Source organism: Euwallacea similis, chromosome 2 (genome assembly GCF_039881205.1).
Source record: "Euwallacea similis isolate ESF13 chromosome 2, ESF131.1, whole genome shotgun sequence".
Lineage (NCBI taxonomy): Eukaryota > Metazoa > Arthropoda > Insecta > Coleoptera > Curculionidae > Euwallacea > Euwallacea similis.
The window spans coordinates 2,854,162-2,873,528 of NC_089610.1; the positions used below are offsets into that span (position 1 = coordinate 2,854,162).

General features: G+C 33.2%; 1 protein-coding gene across 2 annotated transcripts in view; it reads right to left on the reverse strand.

The window, feature by feature from the left end:
* The window catches only part of LOC136417308 (adenylate cyclase type 6), a 168,877-nt gene that overhangs the window by 99,348 nt on the left and 50,162 nt on the right, over positions 1 to 19,367 (reverse strand). Inside the window, exon 2 of one of the 2 annotated variants that reach the window (XM_066402955.1) lies at positions 3,059 to 3,145. The exons of the other annotated variant lie outside the window; for it this stretch is intronic. Coding sequence (XP_066259052.1) covers positions 3,059 to 3,061 — 3 coding nt within the window. The 5' untranslated portion in view covers positions 3,062 to 3,145. The remainder of the gene's footprint in view (positions 1 to 3,058; positions 3,146 to 19,367) is intronic. 2 annotated transcript variants of the gene reach the window in all.

Sequence of the window (19,367 nt, forward strand, 5' to 3'; positions counted from 1 at the left end):
CGAAGCTTCTATTTTGTAAGAAGTTAGAAGATTTCTATGTTCTATGAAAATATTAAATTAATCAATGCATTTCAAGTACTGATAGAGAACGAATTGATTGATTAAGAACGCTGTTGATTAGCCAGTTTAGCAGATCTTTTGATTATAATTTGTGAAAGTTTTTATAAGATTTAGATTTTGCGAACTAATTAAATGTAGAAAACGATGGGAAAATAAAGAAGTTGCACATCACAACTTAGAGCATTAATTATTGATTTGAGTTCTTTTGGTATGTATGAAAATATCGCAACAAGATTAAACTGCTCTAAAATAATGATTTTCCACACCGATAAGTATTTTAAGGAACTACACAAAACCTAGCACGCAAAAAGAAATCTCCAAAAATCAAATACTGGAATAGATAGATAGAATGTAAGACTTTTTTGTCGAAATCGTATGATAACGACGGTTGATACCCAGAAAGAGATTTTTCCAAAAAATTGTGAAAATAAAAATTCAGTGCTACCCGTTGAAACAATTAGATATCGTCTGAATGAAGTCAATTTACATGGACGAGTTGCACGAAAAAACCTATGATTAAAAAAAAAACGCTCGGCTAGAATACAGTTTGCTAAGGACCACAAGACATGGCCTTCTCCCGGTGGATATACGTTCTTTGGTCCGATGAAACAAAAATCAATCGGATAGGGTCAGATGGGAGGCAGTATGTGTGGAGTTCTCCAAACCAGGAATACAATTTTAAGTACACCACAATCATGGTGAAACACGGAGGTAGATCGTTTCAAGTTTGATGTTGTTTTTTCTGATCAGGGGCAGGTCCTATTCACAAAATTGAGAGGATTATGAATCAGGTCCAATATAAGAATATTATGGACACTGTAATGCTACAGTATAACGAAGGAAACTTGCCTGTAATTTGGAAATTTCAGCAAGATAACTATCTCAAGCATACGACAGCAGTTCGACCATAATCCTGTGTCTCCGCTAAAATGGCCTTCCTGTAGTCTGGATATTAATCCGATTGAAAATTTGCTGAATGATATTAAGAAGGTTTCGAAACAACAAAACAATAAAAATATTCCAGATTTATTCGACTCTGTTAAGCAAGTGTGGTACTCAATTCTAAGAAACTCTATCTAAGAAATATTGTCAGGCACTAATTCAGTCTATGCCAAATCATTGTTTGGAAATAGAGAAAAATAAAGGCTACCAGACTCGTTACCAGTTATTTTGAGTTTTGTTTGTTTATTTTTTAATCTTGTTATTTGTTTAAATACATCGTTCTTAATTATATGTCCGAGGAGTTTGTTAACTTTTTATGAGTATTTCTTTTTATTTTTTATTGTTGCAATTTTCTTAAAATTTGCATTGCTAACTTCTCTTATGACCTAATAAAAGCCATTAAAAAACTGTTGTGATTTTTTATAATTTACTTCCAAGGAATTATATTTTTAATACGTCGTTCTTAATCATATGGCCGCCGGTGTAGGTACTTCACAGCACTCTGTTTAATTCACGATGCAGTAATAATTTTTCTCAGCTAATTGCTTGAAGGTAAAATTGATTTAACTCCCCAAGACAGGATCGTTTTATGCAATCTGATACAATAAAGAGTGACGCTGTCTCGGGCATAACGACCCCTGTTGATTTATGGCCAATATATTATTAATCTCGCAGTCAAGTGGAGCAATATTACACAATCAATCTCGACGTGCTACATATTCATGGCCTCAATTTATTTTTTACGACAATTTTCCTCTTCCAATATCCGTCGACCAAAGAATCCATTACGACAGTTTCCGATCGGTTCTGGTCAGTTTACATTGAATATTCCAGGCGTATCTCTCTCCTCCAGATTGTACGTACACTTTTCTAGGAATAAGGCTCTAGTTTTGTATTGAGGGTGAAGGTACAATAAAGAATTTAATATACAAGATACTCTGGGATCAATATTGAGATATTGCGATATTAAAGTCGGTTGCCAGTTTTTGGATGCTGGAAGATGCAATCATAGCGATTGATAGAATTTTTGAAATTAAGTTTTCGTTGAAAGGAACAATTTTTACGTCCTCTTTGTTGCCAATTCACGTGTCGCAGTGCCAAAAATAAAAATTCCTTCTAAAAGAACATTGAGTTCACTAGATCGTTCATCGTGAAATGCTAATACTTCAATTAGTAAAACAGATGATGAAACGTTTCCGGAAGCGAAATCAGCGCCAAAATTTGTTCCTTCGGTTGTGACCGTTACAAATTTCGCAGTTTACTCCAAAAACAACGTAATTCGTAAATTATTAAATCTGCATGGGTTTAAATAATATTCATATTATTTGTTTTAGAGTTCATATTCGGAAATCCTTTTCGGTCCATAGCAGTGAGCTAAATTTAGGTTTTGACCCTGTACCTTTCCCTTTAGGTTCGGCCTTTTCTAAGTATCAGCGATGGAAATAATTTATGCCTTTGTGAAGATAATTAAGCCCTTGAAAACCTTCTGTCATTTTGAACCATTAATTTGGAACAAGTTTCCAGGTTAAGGGAAATTTCTTGAAATTGCTAGTTTAATGTAGGAGTTGAATAATTTAGGTATGGTTAGGCTGTTTCTATTATGAAACAAATCGCACATTTCAACATAACAGATGGGATACAGAAGACTGAAAATCAATGATAAATGGAGTAACGTATTTCAAATCCTTCTCATGTCTATTCATATCAAATGCCAGCTGATTTCATCTTAGAATAGGAATAGGAATAATGGGGAAAAGACCAACCCCTTGAGTAAAAAGGGAACTCAAGTGATAATGGGAAGTAAGCCATTTAGCTCGAAAATGAAAACAAGACAAGAATAAAAAGTAGTTTCCCTTGAAACGCAATATCTACAGAAGTTTAAGACCACATAAGTTTTTAATAAAAATTAAACCTCGTTCTTCGTGAACTTTTAGGCAGAATTTCAAAATCAGTCTCCATCATTACGTTACTCAAACTTGATGAAAAAGTTTTAAAGCATTTTCGAGATTGAACCCAACCTAAACTAAGTGCGTGAAGACAAATTGATTTATCTTACCATTATATTGTTTGTAATTTGGTGCAAAGTCCTAAATTCTCGTTCATAAAATCGTTGTTCAACGAAGTCATGCCATGATAATATTATCTGCAAAACAAAGAAAAATATAATTACTCACTTGAAGTAAGACTTGTTAAATTTTGGACTATAGTATATAGCAGGTCAAAAAAGAATTCGTACACCTGTTAGGCTGCTGTATTTCTCTATGTATCTATAATAGCTTTGCGAAATCAAAAAATTACAAAAATAAGTTATAAGCTAGGTTTAATAAAGAATTTTTTAAAGCAAAATTAAAGTCAGCAATATTTATTACAATTAAAAAATAAGCAATAATTGAAAAACTTCAATCAAAGAAAAATTTGTACACATAGTTGATTTCAATTATTTTTAATTAATAAAATAGAAAAATAAGGTTTCAATATTTTGTAGATAATCCTTTAGTCTCGATAACTGCTTATAAACGATGAGGTAGGGAGTTGATTAAGTTATTGGTAATTTCTGGAGAGATTTTTTGCTATTCTTCTTTTAACACCGCGTGTTTTGCCGAGTTTTGTTTTCGAGCTCATGTTTCTGAACTTGTCTCTCGAGATGTTTCCACTAGTGTTCAATGGGGTTCAGATCCGGAAATAATGGATGTGTTTTTAACTGGTGGGGAACATTGTATAACAACCATTTGCGCATTAGTTTGAAGCAACGCTTGGGGCCATTATCTTGTGGGAAGTAATAATCTTCAGCCAGTCCAAGTTTTGTAGTGCTTTGATGTAAATTTTGTGTTAATACGTTCCTATACATAAGCTTATCCATGGTTCCTCCGATAAAGTGAAAATTACCTACTTGCAGCCATGCAACTTCAGACTAAGACGTTTTAATTTCCTTGTTTTAGTGTTGGTTACAGATTTCGTGGATTCATGCCTTTCTCTCAGTTTTCCCATACAAAATTTGCTCCGTCGGAGTGAAAAAGGTTAAATATACGTTCGTCTGAAAAAAAAACTTTTTGCCAAAATTCTAAGGGCTTGTGAAATCTTGAGAACTCCATTCTTAATTTTCGATTGCTAATCTATGGCTTCTTTCCAGTTTTTTTCGCATGAAAATCACTTTTTTTGGATAAACTTTATTAGTTTTTGGACAAATGTGTTGTCTAGTGCAGATTCCAATTCAGCAACCAACGAGGGGACACTTCTACGAGTTTTTTTTAAATTTATTTGACAGTGAAACTTTCATTTCGCTTGATTATTTTGGAAGATAGCTTTAAACGTGTTTTATTTACTTATTATTTATTAATTAGGTTTGTACTTAAAATTTTTTTAAATATGTATGAGACAGTACTACAGTACAGTCGGTTTATCAATCGTTTTAGCTATTTTTCTCACCAATTTACCTTGTTGATGACGCATAATAAGTTTCTTGATTTCCATGCTCAATTGTTTTTTCTTTGGACCCATTGATTAATTTTAATATTGAATTGCTCTAGAATACTTTACTACACTTCACTAAACTGACACTTTTCGATATTTTGTTGGCTCTTATTTTGCTTTAAAAGTTCTTTATTAAATTTATTTTATAACTGCCTTTTGTATGTTTTCGATGTAGCAAAGCTGTTAAAGTTGCATAAATAAGTACAGCCACCTAATAGGTGTACGAATACTTTTTTGGCTTACTATATACTGTTTTAAACATTTGCTTTGAAAGCTTACTAACCTTAATTAATTTTGATAAATTAACACCGAAATAATGAGTTCGAATTAAATATCATTAAAGCGTGTAGGTGTTTGGTAATAGCTCTATTCAACCGATTCCTAATAACACAAATACATCTACAAGGATTGATTATACTCGCTTTACTGTTGAGTCATTCAATCCAATTTATCGGAACACCAAAATTAAAGAAGTAGATTTCATTCACTTTCATGTTTCAAGACAAACAATTCAATTAATTCAACCTTCGTAGATGTATAACATCCATTTACTTTTGACGAAAATCGCCTGACATTTGCAAATTGGTCGTAATTGAAAAAAATTCAATTCGCAGACAAAATTTAATTTAAAATTCAATTAGAAGTATCATTTTCTCTTGCCTACAGGTACGTCCCAGGGAACAAATGCTTTAATGTAATTTAACCACATTTCTTTCGAGTTATCTTAACGGGAATTGCTTCTGATGGAATTTTAAGAGCGATTCGAACGAGAATATTGGAAATATCCATCACTGTTTGGCTATTTCCCAAGTTCCTTCTTTAGGCATCTAATCCGCACAAAAGCAAAAACTAAGTTCGCACGATGTTTTAGCTAGAGACAAGTCAATTAATATTTCTTCATTGTTATGAGCTGCTTCACTGTGTTTTTGCCCAATGCAACCTTAGGTAAAAATCTTTATTGTCCTTCGGACCAACAAAAAAAAAACAAGGCTTTTAGGATGTAATGAGGATAAGACCCTTCGAGGGTCTATTAAATTATACATAAAAGAGGCTTTAGTAACGAAATTACAATTCCGCATAATGAATACCCAGTCGATTTTGAATTATGTAGCGAATGAGGGGATGAAGTGTTTATGCATGTTATTAATTTTATTAATTATAAGACGATGAAAGAATGCTGTTTTCACGCTCCTATCAAGCTCCGTCAAGAGAGGAGATATCTGCTAGACGTGAAACTAGAGCTGTTTGGCAAAAGTTAATGTTGCGAGTTCTCATTTGTGATAATTCCCTTAGAATAGACAAATAACATTTCTTCGCAAAGTCACTGCCCAATGTTAAGAGTTTTAGATCTGCTTTAGTAATGGTCAAAAGATGATGTAGAAAGAAACGCTTGATGTTACTCCTAAATCAACTATAGTTTCACGTGACAAACCGGATTATACTTCTTGTGTTACTTTTTAAAAAAATGTTTTCTATAAATTTTGTATGGGAAGGTCGACTAACCCAGAGATCGAACGTCAATATTTACATATAAACACAAATCGCCTGTTTGCGTATTTATTTCGGGAAACCAATTTATCGCCGGTTTCCTCAAAGGAAAGCGAAAAAAATGTCTCTTGAGTCCCCGATCAAACACGAAATCTACATTAAGACTTGTCGATTTAAACATGAGACAAACTGGTTCCATTCAAATAATATTTCCTCTTAATCCTTACATGTGTACTTACTTGAGATATACAGTGTGTCCGGGCTAAGGATTTACCGCTCTTGTAAAATCTTTATTTTTTGGCCGATTTTGACTTTTTTTGGTTAATTAGATAATCAAAATGGGCAATTGTCTAGAGAGTACGATGTCTCTTCGCCCCATAGTCATGGCCAACTGCGTCAATTTTTATGGGATCAAATTTCAAAAAGTACTATTAGAGCTTTTTTAGGATAAAAATGAGGACAGATTCTCAGATAAAATAACCTAAAACCCCCCTGTACTGATTTTCATTTTTCTGTTATGTAGGGTGTTCGAGAAAATCAATAAAACATGTTGTAAAAAAGTGATAAGAAACCTTTTAAACCAAAATTTCTTCGTGCACTTGAGGCTGGAAATCAAAATCTAAGAATGGAGTTCTGTTTATGGCTGCAGGCTTTTACCAAGAAAATTTTAATTTTTGAAAAAACATCTTATACAGCGAAAGTACATTTATGACAAACGGTGAGGTGTAGACACAAGATAAAGAACGAGGAGTGACCATAACCCGAATTGACTAATCGAATGTAAACGGCAATACTCCTCAAGAATAAATGTTTTCTGTGGTAATGCAGATCAAAAGATTATTAGGTCATATTTTTTCAACAGTTTAAATGCTTGTTTTCTAAGATTTCTGTAAAATGAGTTCAGTGACGCCATTGACGAGCCTCTTCTTGATACACAGTTTACATTTTCAACATGATGGAGTGCCCATTCATAATGTGGTTAATGTGAGAAATTGGTTAAATTATTTTTTTTTTTTAACGTTGAAGAGCAGTGCTCTTCTCGTTGTTGCTTTTTAGGAGGAATCCGTTCTCTGTTTTGATGATGACGTCTTTATGGTTTTTGTGGTGTGGTTTCCATATAACTGCCATTCGCACTCTTTATGCTTAAGTGGTTGAAGTTAGTAGAAATGTGTGGTGAAAGTGCGGTGCTGTTGATCTCATAATCCTGTTGGCCTCTTGTTGAGTGATATTGGGCATATCTGCTTGCATTTACTTTGATAAATTCTCCATTAGGTTGACTATTGCTTTTTTTGCTGGGATCATTGCTGGCGTTGGAGTGCCGCATGGTGACGCCATAGACCTCCCTCTTTTTTTGGACTTTAGCTTTTTGAAGCCTTGAGACGAGTCGCATTCTGAGTCTCGGGATGTATCCTGATCCTGGGCCCTCAAGCCGTAAGCTACGGCGCTCTATCGCCCACTTCAATATTATTGGAGAATTGTAAATATTCTGAATAGTCTATTTTAGTTAGATATGAAGAATAAAAAAAAGGTGTTTTGCGCTAGTATTTATTCTTTCGCACACAACTTACTTCTAATACTTATATTTAATCCAAAAAAACTGTTTTGTTCCAAGTAAAATTTGTTATTCTAGATTAAATTAAATTTAACATTAATTTATTGTAACAAGGTTAGTTTTTTGTATTTAAACAATACAAAGTTCTTTAATACTAATAATACATTTTTTCTGGATCAACCGTCAATCAGTTTTATTGTTAAAATAATTTTTCGCCAATTTTAAAACTTATTTACATAAAAAACATGTTTTATTGATTTTCTCGAATACTCTGTATAGCAGAAAAATGAAAATCGATACGGGTAGATTTTAGGTCATTCTATTTAAAAATCTGTCTTCATTTTTATCCTAAAAAATCCCTAATAGTACTTTTTAAAATTTGATCCCATAAAAATGCACGCAGTTGGTTATGATGAAGAGTTAGATACTTACGCACTAGACAAATGTGCATTTTCTAACTAATAACTAATTAACAAAAATAAAGCATCAAAATCGGCCAAGAAATAAAGATTTTGCAAGGGAGGTAAATCCTTAACCCGGACACATTGTTGGAAAGCTTTATGGAGAAGGAACGCCACAAAAGCGATGGTTCATTAGAACAACATAAAACAGACATTTATAATACAATATCCGCCAAAATAAACAATACCAAAACAAAGGGTGCCGTGGAGTTGCTTATGTAATGTGCATTTGTCATTTGAATTAACTGTCATTGTTGTCACGTCAAGTTGACATATTAGTAGTACGTTACAGTTAAATTTGATTTAAAAATGGTTCCAATAACGGAAGAAAAAATGTTTTTGGTAGAGCGTTATTTCCGCTCATACGGAAATGGTCGCAATGATGGTTCAAGCTTATAAAAAATGTCAATGAAATATCGATGAAAGTTTAATAAAGCAGTCTCCAGTAAAAGTGTGATATTAGCTGTCATTGAAAAATTTCATCGCGCTAATAGTGTATTGTGTCAACATAAAGGTTCTTCAGGTTGTCGCAAAACGGTGTGCACTAACGAAAACGAAGGACTTGTTTTTGACCAAATTGTGCAATCATCTTAATAAAGCCTAATAAAACTGCATATAAACTCAACATGACTGAAGCGTCTATACGTCTAACATTCAAATCAATTGGTGGTTATCCATATCCCATTCAAGTTGGACAACGATTAAACGCTGCGGACAAACGTGTAAGATATTTGTTGTGGTCATATGTTAAGCTTAATTTACGAAGATTCGGAATTCTTGAAAAACATATGGTTTTTAGACGAGAGTCACGTTCACTCTAGCGGTTATATTAATCGACAAATAACTAAATTCCTTGGATTTGAACGTCCTGATGTTATTTTAGAAAAACCACTCCACATTCTTCGAGATACCATTTGGTGCGCGACATCTGGTCATGGTATGATTGATCCTTATTTCATTGAAGACGATAATCAGAATCCACTTACTGTCAACTAAGACCGTTACAAAGAGAAAATTATTGTACCTTTTGTGAGAGATATAAAGAATTTTTGCCGTGCACGAAATCTACAGGTGCGCATACAAAGGTTTCAATAAGACGGTGCAACGAGCCATACAACTGTGTGCACCCTAGACTTACTCCGTCAACAGTTTGATAATAGAATGATTTCCTAGAGAACAGACTTCTAATATACTTCTCATTCACCTGATCTGACGCCACTTGAACCATACATTTGTGGAATAATAAAAAACAAAATATTTTGTTCAGAAAATCCATCGGCGAATATTGCAGAACTACGAGAAGAAATTAAAAAAATTCTTCAACAGTTACACCAACCATTTTTTATAAATATATTTGGTGACTTAAAAAGTCGATATAAAACTTGTTTGCGTCGAAATGGTGAACATTTTGAACATTTAAATTCTAGAGATAAAGAAATGAATATAATTTTTATTTTCGGCAGTGTTTATTTTGACGAATGTGGTATATATTACATAAAGGACCAAAAATCTGCATAAATTTGTTAAAAATTGAAGGAAATATTTTTTATGAAACTGCTGGAATATGTTAAAAGTTGTTTTGAGTAGTGCATTTTTTGACGCAAAAAACATATTTACAGGGTTACCCATGCAGTAGAAGAATGTGTTTTTCATTTTTTCTTATAGAACCCCATGTATATTATGATGTTTTTCAGTTTTTTGAGAAATTCTGAAAATATTTCATGTATCGTATCTATGTCTAAAGTAAACGATTTTCGAAAAAAATACAAAAAAAAAGAAACAACTAGATAACTATTAATACTTAAAAAATAACAATATAAACTACTATAATTTAATGTATTAAATGTTCGAACTGTACCTCGTTAATTTCGTACTAGTGCGCGAACCGAAATTCAAATTCTTCAAAAACTCTTTTTATCATTTAAGGAGGTATTTGTTGAGCTTCTTGAGTAATTTAATTTTTAACTCTTTTATATTGTATATTGTCTTTTATATTTCAATAATTGTCGAATTTAGATATGGGTATGTTACATGAAATATTTTCAGAATTTCTTAAAGAACTAAAAAACGTCATGATATACATGGGGTTCCATAAGAAAAAAAATGAAAAAGCACATTCTTCTACTGCATGGGTAACCCTATAAACATGTTCGTCACGTCAAAAATGCACAATTAAAAACAACATTTGACACGTTCCAGTATTTTCATGAAAAATATTTCCTTCAATTTTTAACAAATTTATGCGGAACTTTTGGTCCTCTATGTATACATATATATATATATAGTATAAACAATTTTTATTTCCTCCGAAAAAGTTTATCGAACAAACCGGTGTTTCTGCCCACGATACAAATTCTTAGCTTTAGGTGACTAAACATTATTATAAGCAAACTTATAAGCTACATCTGGATGTGTTTCAACAAGATAATCGACGGAAAGGAGAAGCGGGATTGTCTTGTCTGTCTTGTTAAGTAAAGCGGTTTCAGTATAGTCGAGTTGTGGGGATTGTTATTCCACTTCTTTTGCAGTTGTAGTAGTCTTTTGGATATTTTTGTATTCGCATAGTAATCCGTTGGGTACATTGTGTAATGGGTTTTCGGGGTGGTTTATTTTTATAAATTAGTCTTAGCGCAATCTGTTCTGCTGTTTGTATATGTCTATCGTTTAGTTTTTTCTGTTGCATTTGCCCTTAACATGTGTTGGTTGTCTAACAGTGGTCTGCAATACATTTTTGTTGTAATTTTAGAGCCGATCCTTTTGTCCTTATATGTTAATGTTCAGAAATGTTTTCTCCTTTTGGTGATTTTCAATCTGATGTTTCATATATGTTTAGTAAATTTTAATTTTTTGCCAATTGTTATTTCCAGGTACTTCACGTCATTTTTTGATTCCGTTGTGTGTCCGTCTACTATTGTTGTAGGTGAGTCGGCATTAATTTAGTAGTTTGAAAATGGCAGTTAGTTTTTAGTGGTATTTGGAGTTAACCCCCATTTATAAAACCATGTCATTATTTGTAATATTAAACAAGCCTTTTCGCAATATCCTCGTTGATTACCGAGGGCTTACTAACATGCAAGTTGGTAATGACAAAAATACTTTTAACCCCGAAATGATTAATTCCACTGAAGTTTGCCCTTATGGATTAATGGAAATAACTTTGATGACCTTTAAGAAAACTTATTAAAGAGCCTATTCAAGCACTCACTCATGAAATAATAGTAACAACGTTAACGTGTGTCCAGAACTAATGGCCTGAAAGACCTGCACCGAAATGGTCAGTAAAAATGACTGTTTTTTCCACCCCTCATTACATTTTAGTCATATAAATTATATTAAATCGCAAGCACAAAAAATAATGGGCGTTCCCACCTCCGTTATCGTCCTCAGGCGGTCGGCACAAGTTAAGTTCGACTATTATTTCGGGGAAAACTAATTTAAAGTTTGGTGTGGAGGATCTTTAAGGTATTTTAAGCACTGAAGTTGGAAACGTAAATTAATTAGTACATTAGATTTTATTAGGCCGACCACAGAGCCCCTGCAAAAATAATAAAAAAAGTTTTCCATGCAGGGCAAGAGACTCGGTAAGGAATATGAGCTCTGCAACGCTAATTTCTGGCTTCTATATGCAACCAAATGAGGCTTATAGAATAAATTTGACCCAGTTCCTTCCCACTATATTTGTCATTTTGTATACTCTGTTTTATTAGTAGATTCCGTTAGCAACATCAACCCAAACTGGATTACGTGTTAGTGGTTTCTTATGAGGGGCAAACTGCGTACTAACTAAATTTCACTGAATTATTGTCCTAGTTTTGGTATGTCTATCATATTTCTCCGAGGGTGGCAGATTTAATATATCGCTTTCATGTGGGCTTCGCCTCATTTAAACAAATCATATTTAGAAGGTGCTGGATTTAAACGTGTAGACATGGATCACAATCGAGAATTGAATCTGTCGGTTCTACATTAAAATTTGATTTTGTTAGGAACCCTCAAACTAGCTCAAAATTATCTTTCATCGAGATGCCTAACACTGACTTGTAACGAACTGCTGGTACCGTAATTTAAATCTGTGGAGTACGGTGTAGCTCAGTAAGGTACACAACCCCGTGAAAGATTGCAAAAGATCACAACTGCTTGCTGAGCTTCAAATTTAGACTTTTCGCGCGCTGTTAAATTTTTGCGCGCTGAGGCTTAGCCTTTTTGTGCCTAAATAATTGCGCGACAAAAACTCGAAAGTGCGGGGCAAATTTAAGGCTAAACGTAACGTAACACACATTTTTGAACATAGATGAGCGCCCTTGCAATTAAAAATCGTAACGATTAAAAAGTTGCAATTCGGTTTATTTGTCCTACGACTCGATTGTCGCAAGTTAAAATGAAAAATTCATACTACTATAGATCTGCACGTATTTGCCGTTTTTAATCACCGGAACAATATAGGAACACTCGAAGTTAGTTTTGGATGTTACCGATAGTGAACATTTAATACTAACGGTAAAAACAGGCCAGCATTTTGTAATAAAAAAATTAAAGGAGTATGGCGGTCGAAATTTTAAAGAAAAACTGTGGGGTGAAGTTTGTGATGATCTGTTTTCAAATCGAGATGAATTATCTTCAGTAGAAAAGTAATAAAGAGGTAAGTTATTATCATCTATATTTAGAATTTGTTTAAAATTCATTTTTAGTAATTAATTATCATTTTACAAAAGATTATATCATACACTCAGAAGCATAACTCTAGCACCACCTATAATTTTTTAATTTTTGAACTCACGTATTTAATTTTTTTTTTAATTTCTTGAAATAAAATATTCTTTCAAAATAAGCGTTTTAGCTAAAGTCATTACAATTATTGATTACTTAACTGATTTTAAAACAAAATTTTGATAGTGCATAACAATAGTACTGCTATGTAAAATTAAGAATTAATATCTTCTTAATAGTGAGTTTGACCACCATTTTCGCGAACGAATTCAAATATTCTTGAAAACATGCTGTTTACAAGATTTGTCAGTATTTTTGGCTCCAAATTGTTCCAGGTGCGTTCATTAGCCTCTCTTAAATCATCAATGGCATCATATTGCTTATTGTTGGCATAAACTCGACGCTCTAAAATGTCTTATGGATTTTCTATGGGGTTTATATCTGGAAAATACTCTGGCCAGTTCAACAATTGAACCTGTTGTTCTTCAAACGATGTCATGGACTCTACTGGCATGTATATGGGAATTTTCTTGTTGGTATAGGTAATGGTTGCTGTAGTTCTCATGCAAATATTACATTAAAAGCTTCTCCAAGACACCTATATAATCTCGACTTTTTACTCGAGTGCACAGAAAGGCTAGGCGAAGAATATTTGTTGTGTGCTACCTCTAAAATCGTGAGTTTTGAAGTGACGAGGCTCTTTTCTAAAATCGCACCAGTATGAATTGAATCCGTCTGGACCATCAACTTTAAATTTTTTTCCATTAGGAAAAATAACCTAAAAGTTTAAAGTAACATTCAGATGACTCTAATAAATTTGAGTGAATAATGAATGTACATTTTGCCAGTTACGGTTCATGTTATCTCGACCAAACATCGCTCGCTCTTCTTTATGACGAAGTAAAACCCTAGGACCTGCGTTTAACTTTCGACGAACAATGTTTCCGTCGGTGGCAAGAATTCTTCTGATGGTCCATCGAGAAACGTGGCCTTGGCATTCTGTTGCAATTTCACGACAGCTTTTTAGGCTATTGCTGGACGCGGCGATGATTCTTCGTGTTAATCTTGGCAATACTTCCTTTTTTGGTTTCCCTTTCTTATTAATGCCATATTGTTTTGGATCTTAGAGGAAGTTGATAACCACTTTGTACGATCTGCCAATTCTTCTTGCAATAGCTCATACACCCACACCTTCTTCATAAAAAGCCAAAATTTTGTCTTGTTCGACGTAAGATAAGATCCACGAGGCATCGGGAATTGTTCAACAATAATGACAGATATAAGTTTAAGGGCAACAATCGTTGACTTGAGAAACAAGACAATATATGAAAACTGACTTGATTCACTATAAAGAAGTTATTAATTTTGAATTTTACATAATGGTGCTATTGTTATGCACTATCAAAAAAATTGAATTTTGTTTTAAAATTAGTTAAGTATTTAATGGTTGTAAAAAAATTTTGCCAAAATATTTTATTTTGAAGGAACCTTTCATTTTAAGAAGTAACAAAAAAAATTGAAAATTATAGGTGGTGCTATAGTTATGCTCCTGCATGTATATAGGGTGTCTCAAAAGTAAACCACTATGTTAACCATTAATTCTATGTCGAAAAATAACCTTAGTTTTCTATATAGACTATGGTCCAAAGATGTTTCATTGCAGAAATACAGGGTGTTGAAATAGAATTTAAAAGACCCAAAAACTCAATTGTTTTCAAAATCGTTATAGATTTTGTAATAAACTTTGGGTGGTGCCGATAGAAACATAAGCCGAATATTTTGCAGCGCAAAAAAATTCAGTACTACCAGTGGCGCGCGTAGTGCAACGCTGGTAGTACTGAATATTTTTGAAGAAAAAAAAACTGTTGTTATGCATCGCATTACACAGTCAAGAAAATATTTTTATAACGAATTATTTTACAAGCTAGAAAACTTAAAATCAATGTTAAAATAAACATTTATTTTTAAATAATTAATAAAGCTAACAAGTCTACAAAAATTGCTCAAAATGGACTCCTCTATTTCTTCTGATGCAGGCTGTTAATTAAACACCAGTCGATACGAAAAATAGTTTATTATATTGAAGTTCTGACTATAACGAGCGGCTAAAATAGATTAAACTAAACTAATATATCTTACAATTAAGAAAATCAATCGGCAATGCTGATCCTGACATTTGTCGTCCAAAGAAATTAGTTCTAAGCAGAACCAACAAAGAATAACAAAAAATAAATCAAGCTGATAACGATTAAATATGTGCTGGAATGAAGGCTCAAATATCCTTCTAATTCCAATTTAACACAGGTTTCTGAACACCTAATTATTGAGTCAATCAAATTGTTGTAACGAAACATTTTTGGACCATAGTCTATATAGCACACTAGGGTTATTTTTCGACTTAGAATTCATGGTTAACGTATGGTGGTTTACTTTGGGACACCCTGTATACCTACTTAATTTTTTTTATGTCTCAATTATGATTTTTGAAAATATAATTTAGACATAAAATATATATATAATAAATTATGTTTTCCTTTAACGACAGAACACTATCAAAAGTTCTAAAAGGCATATCTAATATACACAAAAGGAAGGATATACATAAAAGGAACAAAAAAGAAAATTTGTCACAAGGAATTTACTTGTGCAGTTTTCCTCCATCTAGTGTTTTGGTAATTTATACGAGGCCTGATTGGTCTCAGCAGTTCATTAAAACTATTTACGCTCATAGGATAAAACTGGAAGAATTTTTGAGGATATTCTATTATCTCGTGATGAAATGTGTGAAACTGTCCTTTTAGCAATCTGCTGCTCACAATTGGATGAACCCAATAGCGTTTTTGCTTTTTTCCGATAGTGGAGAGCAAGAGCGATTACAGCATCTATCTCTTTGAATTCCATTTTGCTATTGTGGTGCGACTAAAAAATAGCTATCGTAGGTTCACGAATGCGATTTTTTCTTCGCACAACAGTAGCAAAATGGAATTCGAAGAGATAGACACTGTAATCGCTCTTGCCCTCCACTATCGGAAAAAAGCAAAAACGCTCTTGGGTTCATCCAATTATGAGCAGCAGATTGCTATAAGGGCATTGTCACACACTCCATCAAGACTTAATAAAATGTCCACAAAAATTTTCCCAGCTTTATCGTATGAGTGCAAATAGTTTTAATGAACTGATGGGACCATTGGGGCGTACATTCAAAACTAAATTCGGTTATTCCGACATTATTATTTTTCTTTAGTTGAAATTCAAATCTAAACTTGCTTTAGCTACGAAAGCACTAAAAGATATTAAAGCTGCGACTGAAAAACAGTAAATGCGTGCAGGTCCATGGTAGTATGAATTTTTCATTTTAACTTGCGACAATTGAGTCGCAGAAAAAACAGAGCGAGTTGCAACTTTTTAATCTTTGCGATTTTTTAATCGTAACGATTAAAAACTCACAAGTGCGCGCATCTATAGGGTGTCGCATTTAAAATGAAGACACCCTCATATTTTTGCTATTTGAAGGAATGCAGATTTGAATTTTTCCTCAGTCATACAGGTTGATGAACCACATTTTTTAAGGTACTCACCTGACGTCTGGACTGTAAACTCAGTTTACTACAAATTCACAAACAGGGTTAATTCTCGATATTTTGCCTCGCGTTAGAGATATCAAAAAAAATTATTAGAAAAAGTTGTTCAGGACATTATTTTAAGTCCATATAACGAGTTTCATAACAAAATTCGTTTTTTTTTAAATTTTTTCAACGTTTTGGTCTTATACAAAATTATTATAAGTTTATTTTTTAATTTAATAATAACATTGCCATGGAAAATAAGAATCTGACACAAGTGTTAAATGGCGATCAGATTAAACTTTGAGTTTATTACGTTAGGTTCTAGTTAGTATCCATAGAATCAAAATGCCATCGACTTTAACAGAAAAAAATCGAAATAATCCGTTTGTTTGATTATCATGCTCGTAGTAGCAGAGAAATCGCTAAGGAGTTTAATTTGAGACATTCCCAATGTGCTCCCATTACTCACGGAAAAACAACCGCTGTAAATGCTCTTTTCAATGAAACTGGCAGTGTTATTAAAATTCATAGGAACGGTCAACTTCGTCGAATATACCCACGTCCTAAGGATAACGATATATTGACGGCAAATGGAGCAAATCCATGCATGAGCTTTCAAGATTTATCATCTCGACTGAATATTATCAAGGATAAAATAAGAAGATATTTCATTCGTCACAAAATCAAATCCTATAAAGCGAAGTTCTTAAATACATTGAAAGAAGATGATGATAATAAAACATTAGACTATTGTTCTTAGGCTCAAGGTAATTTTTTAAATGATGGATATTTTCTTCAAGAGATTATGTTTACTGATGAAGCTACATTCGCCACTAATGGATGATAGCGTCTCAAAACTAGATACTAGGCCACAGATAATCCTCACTGGGTTATAAATTGCAAAGACGAATATTCCCAGAAAGTCAATGTCTGATGTGGGATTTTAGGAGATCGAATAACACGTCCTTCTTGTTTTTAATCAATCATTAACTGCTGATCATTTAGTAAACTTCTTTGATGGAAAATTTTGGGATGCAATTGAAAACCTTCCCCTTAATATATATGCAAGAAGATATGTATTTACAGCTTAATGGTGCATCCATTCACAATTCAAGGATTGTTCGTCAATTGTTAAACCAAAAGTTTCCCATGCTCTGGATAGGAAGAAGCAGCCCGTTTGAACTCTGGCCTCCGAGGTCTCCCGATATTACACCCCTCGAGTTTTATTTGTGAGGAATGGTAAAAAATAAAGTTTATAAAACAAGGCCCAGAAATCGAAACGAACTTTGTGCCAGAATAAGACAAGCTTGTCAAAATATAAGTTTCTCGGAACTTAGACGAGTCGTTAAACAAAATCGTAAAATAATCGAAAAATGTATTCGAATAGATGAAGGACTCATTGAGAAAAATCACATTTAAAAGTTAATAATTTATAATATCGAAATAATGTTGTAACTTTTTTCTAAATTTAATTAATAACCAAAAATTGTTTTTCGATAAGAATAAAGTAATTATTCCTTTGCAACTGCTATTTATTTGACTTAAATATTTGAATACATAAAATTGCCCACGTGTCAAATTCTTACTTTTCATGGCACCGTTATTATTAAATTAAAACTTGTAATAATTTTGTATAAGACCAAAACTATGAAAAAAGTAAAAAAGCGAATTTTGTCATGAAACTCCGTATATAGAGTTAAAATAATATTCTGAACAACTTTTTCTTAACAATTTTTTTCAATATTTCGAACGCGAAGCAAACTGTCGTGAATTAACCCTGTTTGTGAATTTGTAGTAGTCTTAGTTTACAGCTCAGATGTCAGATGAGTATTTTAAAAAATATAACTCATCACCCTGTATGATGTCAGAAGATACAAGGTTTCAGGAATAACACCACACAGATGTTTAAGGGTGATTATAATTTCGATATACAAAAAGGGGGACACAAGTTAAATAAGTGAAAGAAAGACTAAACCAACGGTCCTAAGTCTATGAACTTTAAAAAACTACTACGGCTTCTCTTCAAAGCCTGGTCCTAGCGGTGTTCCCGATAATATGTACTGAGTCATCATGGTGATATCGAAAATGCGTTACTGCTGTTGTCTATCACCAAAGATGTTGATAATCCAACATATGACTCTGGAAAAACTCGAATCTGTGCTCCTTCATGTAGTAAAAATGTAGGAGTGTTTCCATCTTAATTGCGACACACAGTGTGTTCAAAGAAGCGTTTCGTTTTCGTGACTAAGTAACCGCGCGACATAAAGTCGCAAGTGCGCGCGATACATTCGATATACACTTTATTGCGTTTGCTATCAATATCTAAAGTATTGCACATGGCGCATCGAAATTTAATATAATAGGATAAGTAATGCTAAGTTTACATTGCGTGAACTTGACATAAAATAATATTTTCGCCAGCGAGACAGTAAAAGCCAGAGATAAGGGGAAACTAATTACGGGCTAGCACAGTGTATTTAGTACTCGCAAAGCAAACATAGAATTGTATTTAAAACATTCAAATATCATGGATAATCAGAATCAAAAATCCTTGAACTGAACTTCTGAAACTAGGCTGATTGGCTTGTTTTGAGTATAGGCACCTTATCAAATTTCTGTGTTATTCATTCTGTCCATGTCTACATCGCGTTACTCAAATAGTTATTTTTAATTTCATGAATGAGGCGCGTAAAATCTGCAAAATGTGCAATAACCAACACGTGGAAACTTATTTTGAATTCGGGTATTTACAATGTATGTACGGACCGTGCACCGTTGATTACTGAAAATTTGGTCGGTTTATTTTAGGCGAAGCAAAATCAATTTCTCTAATTTATTTAGTACCAGTCATTGAATCAATTATTCCGTGCGATTAAACTTGTCGATAATGGCCATTTTTAGCCGGCGTTGGATGCTAAAAGATGAAGAGGAAAATTAGATAAGTTCGAAGTTCGAGTAATAACGAGTACATACGGGAATACTTTTATTTCGTTCAATACGATCAATCCACTTCGATAGCTTGAAAGCTTTAATGAGAGAAAATTTGTTGATGTTTTCCACATTTTCGGGTTGTTAACGTTGAGTTCAAGGCAGTTTAACAGTGCTTTCTTACCAAGAAAG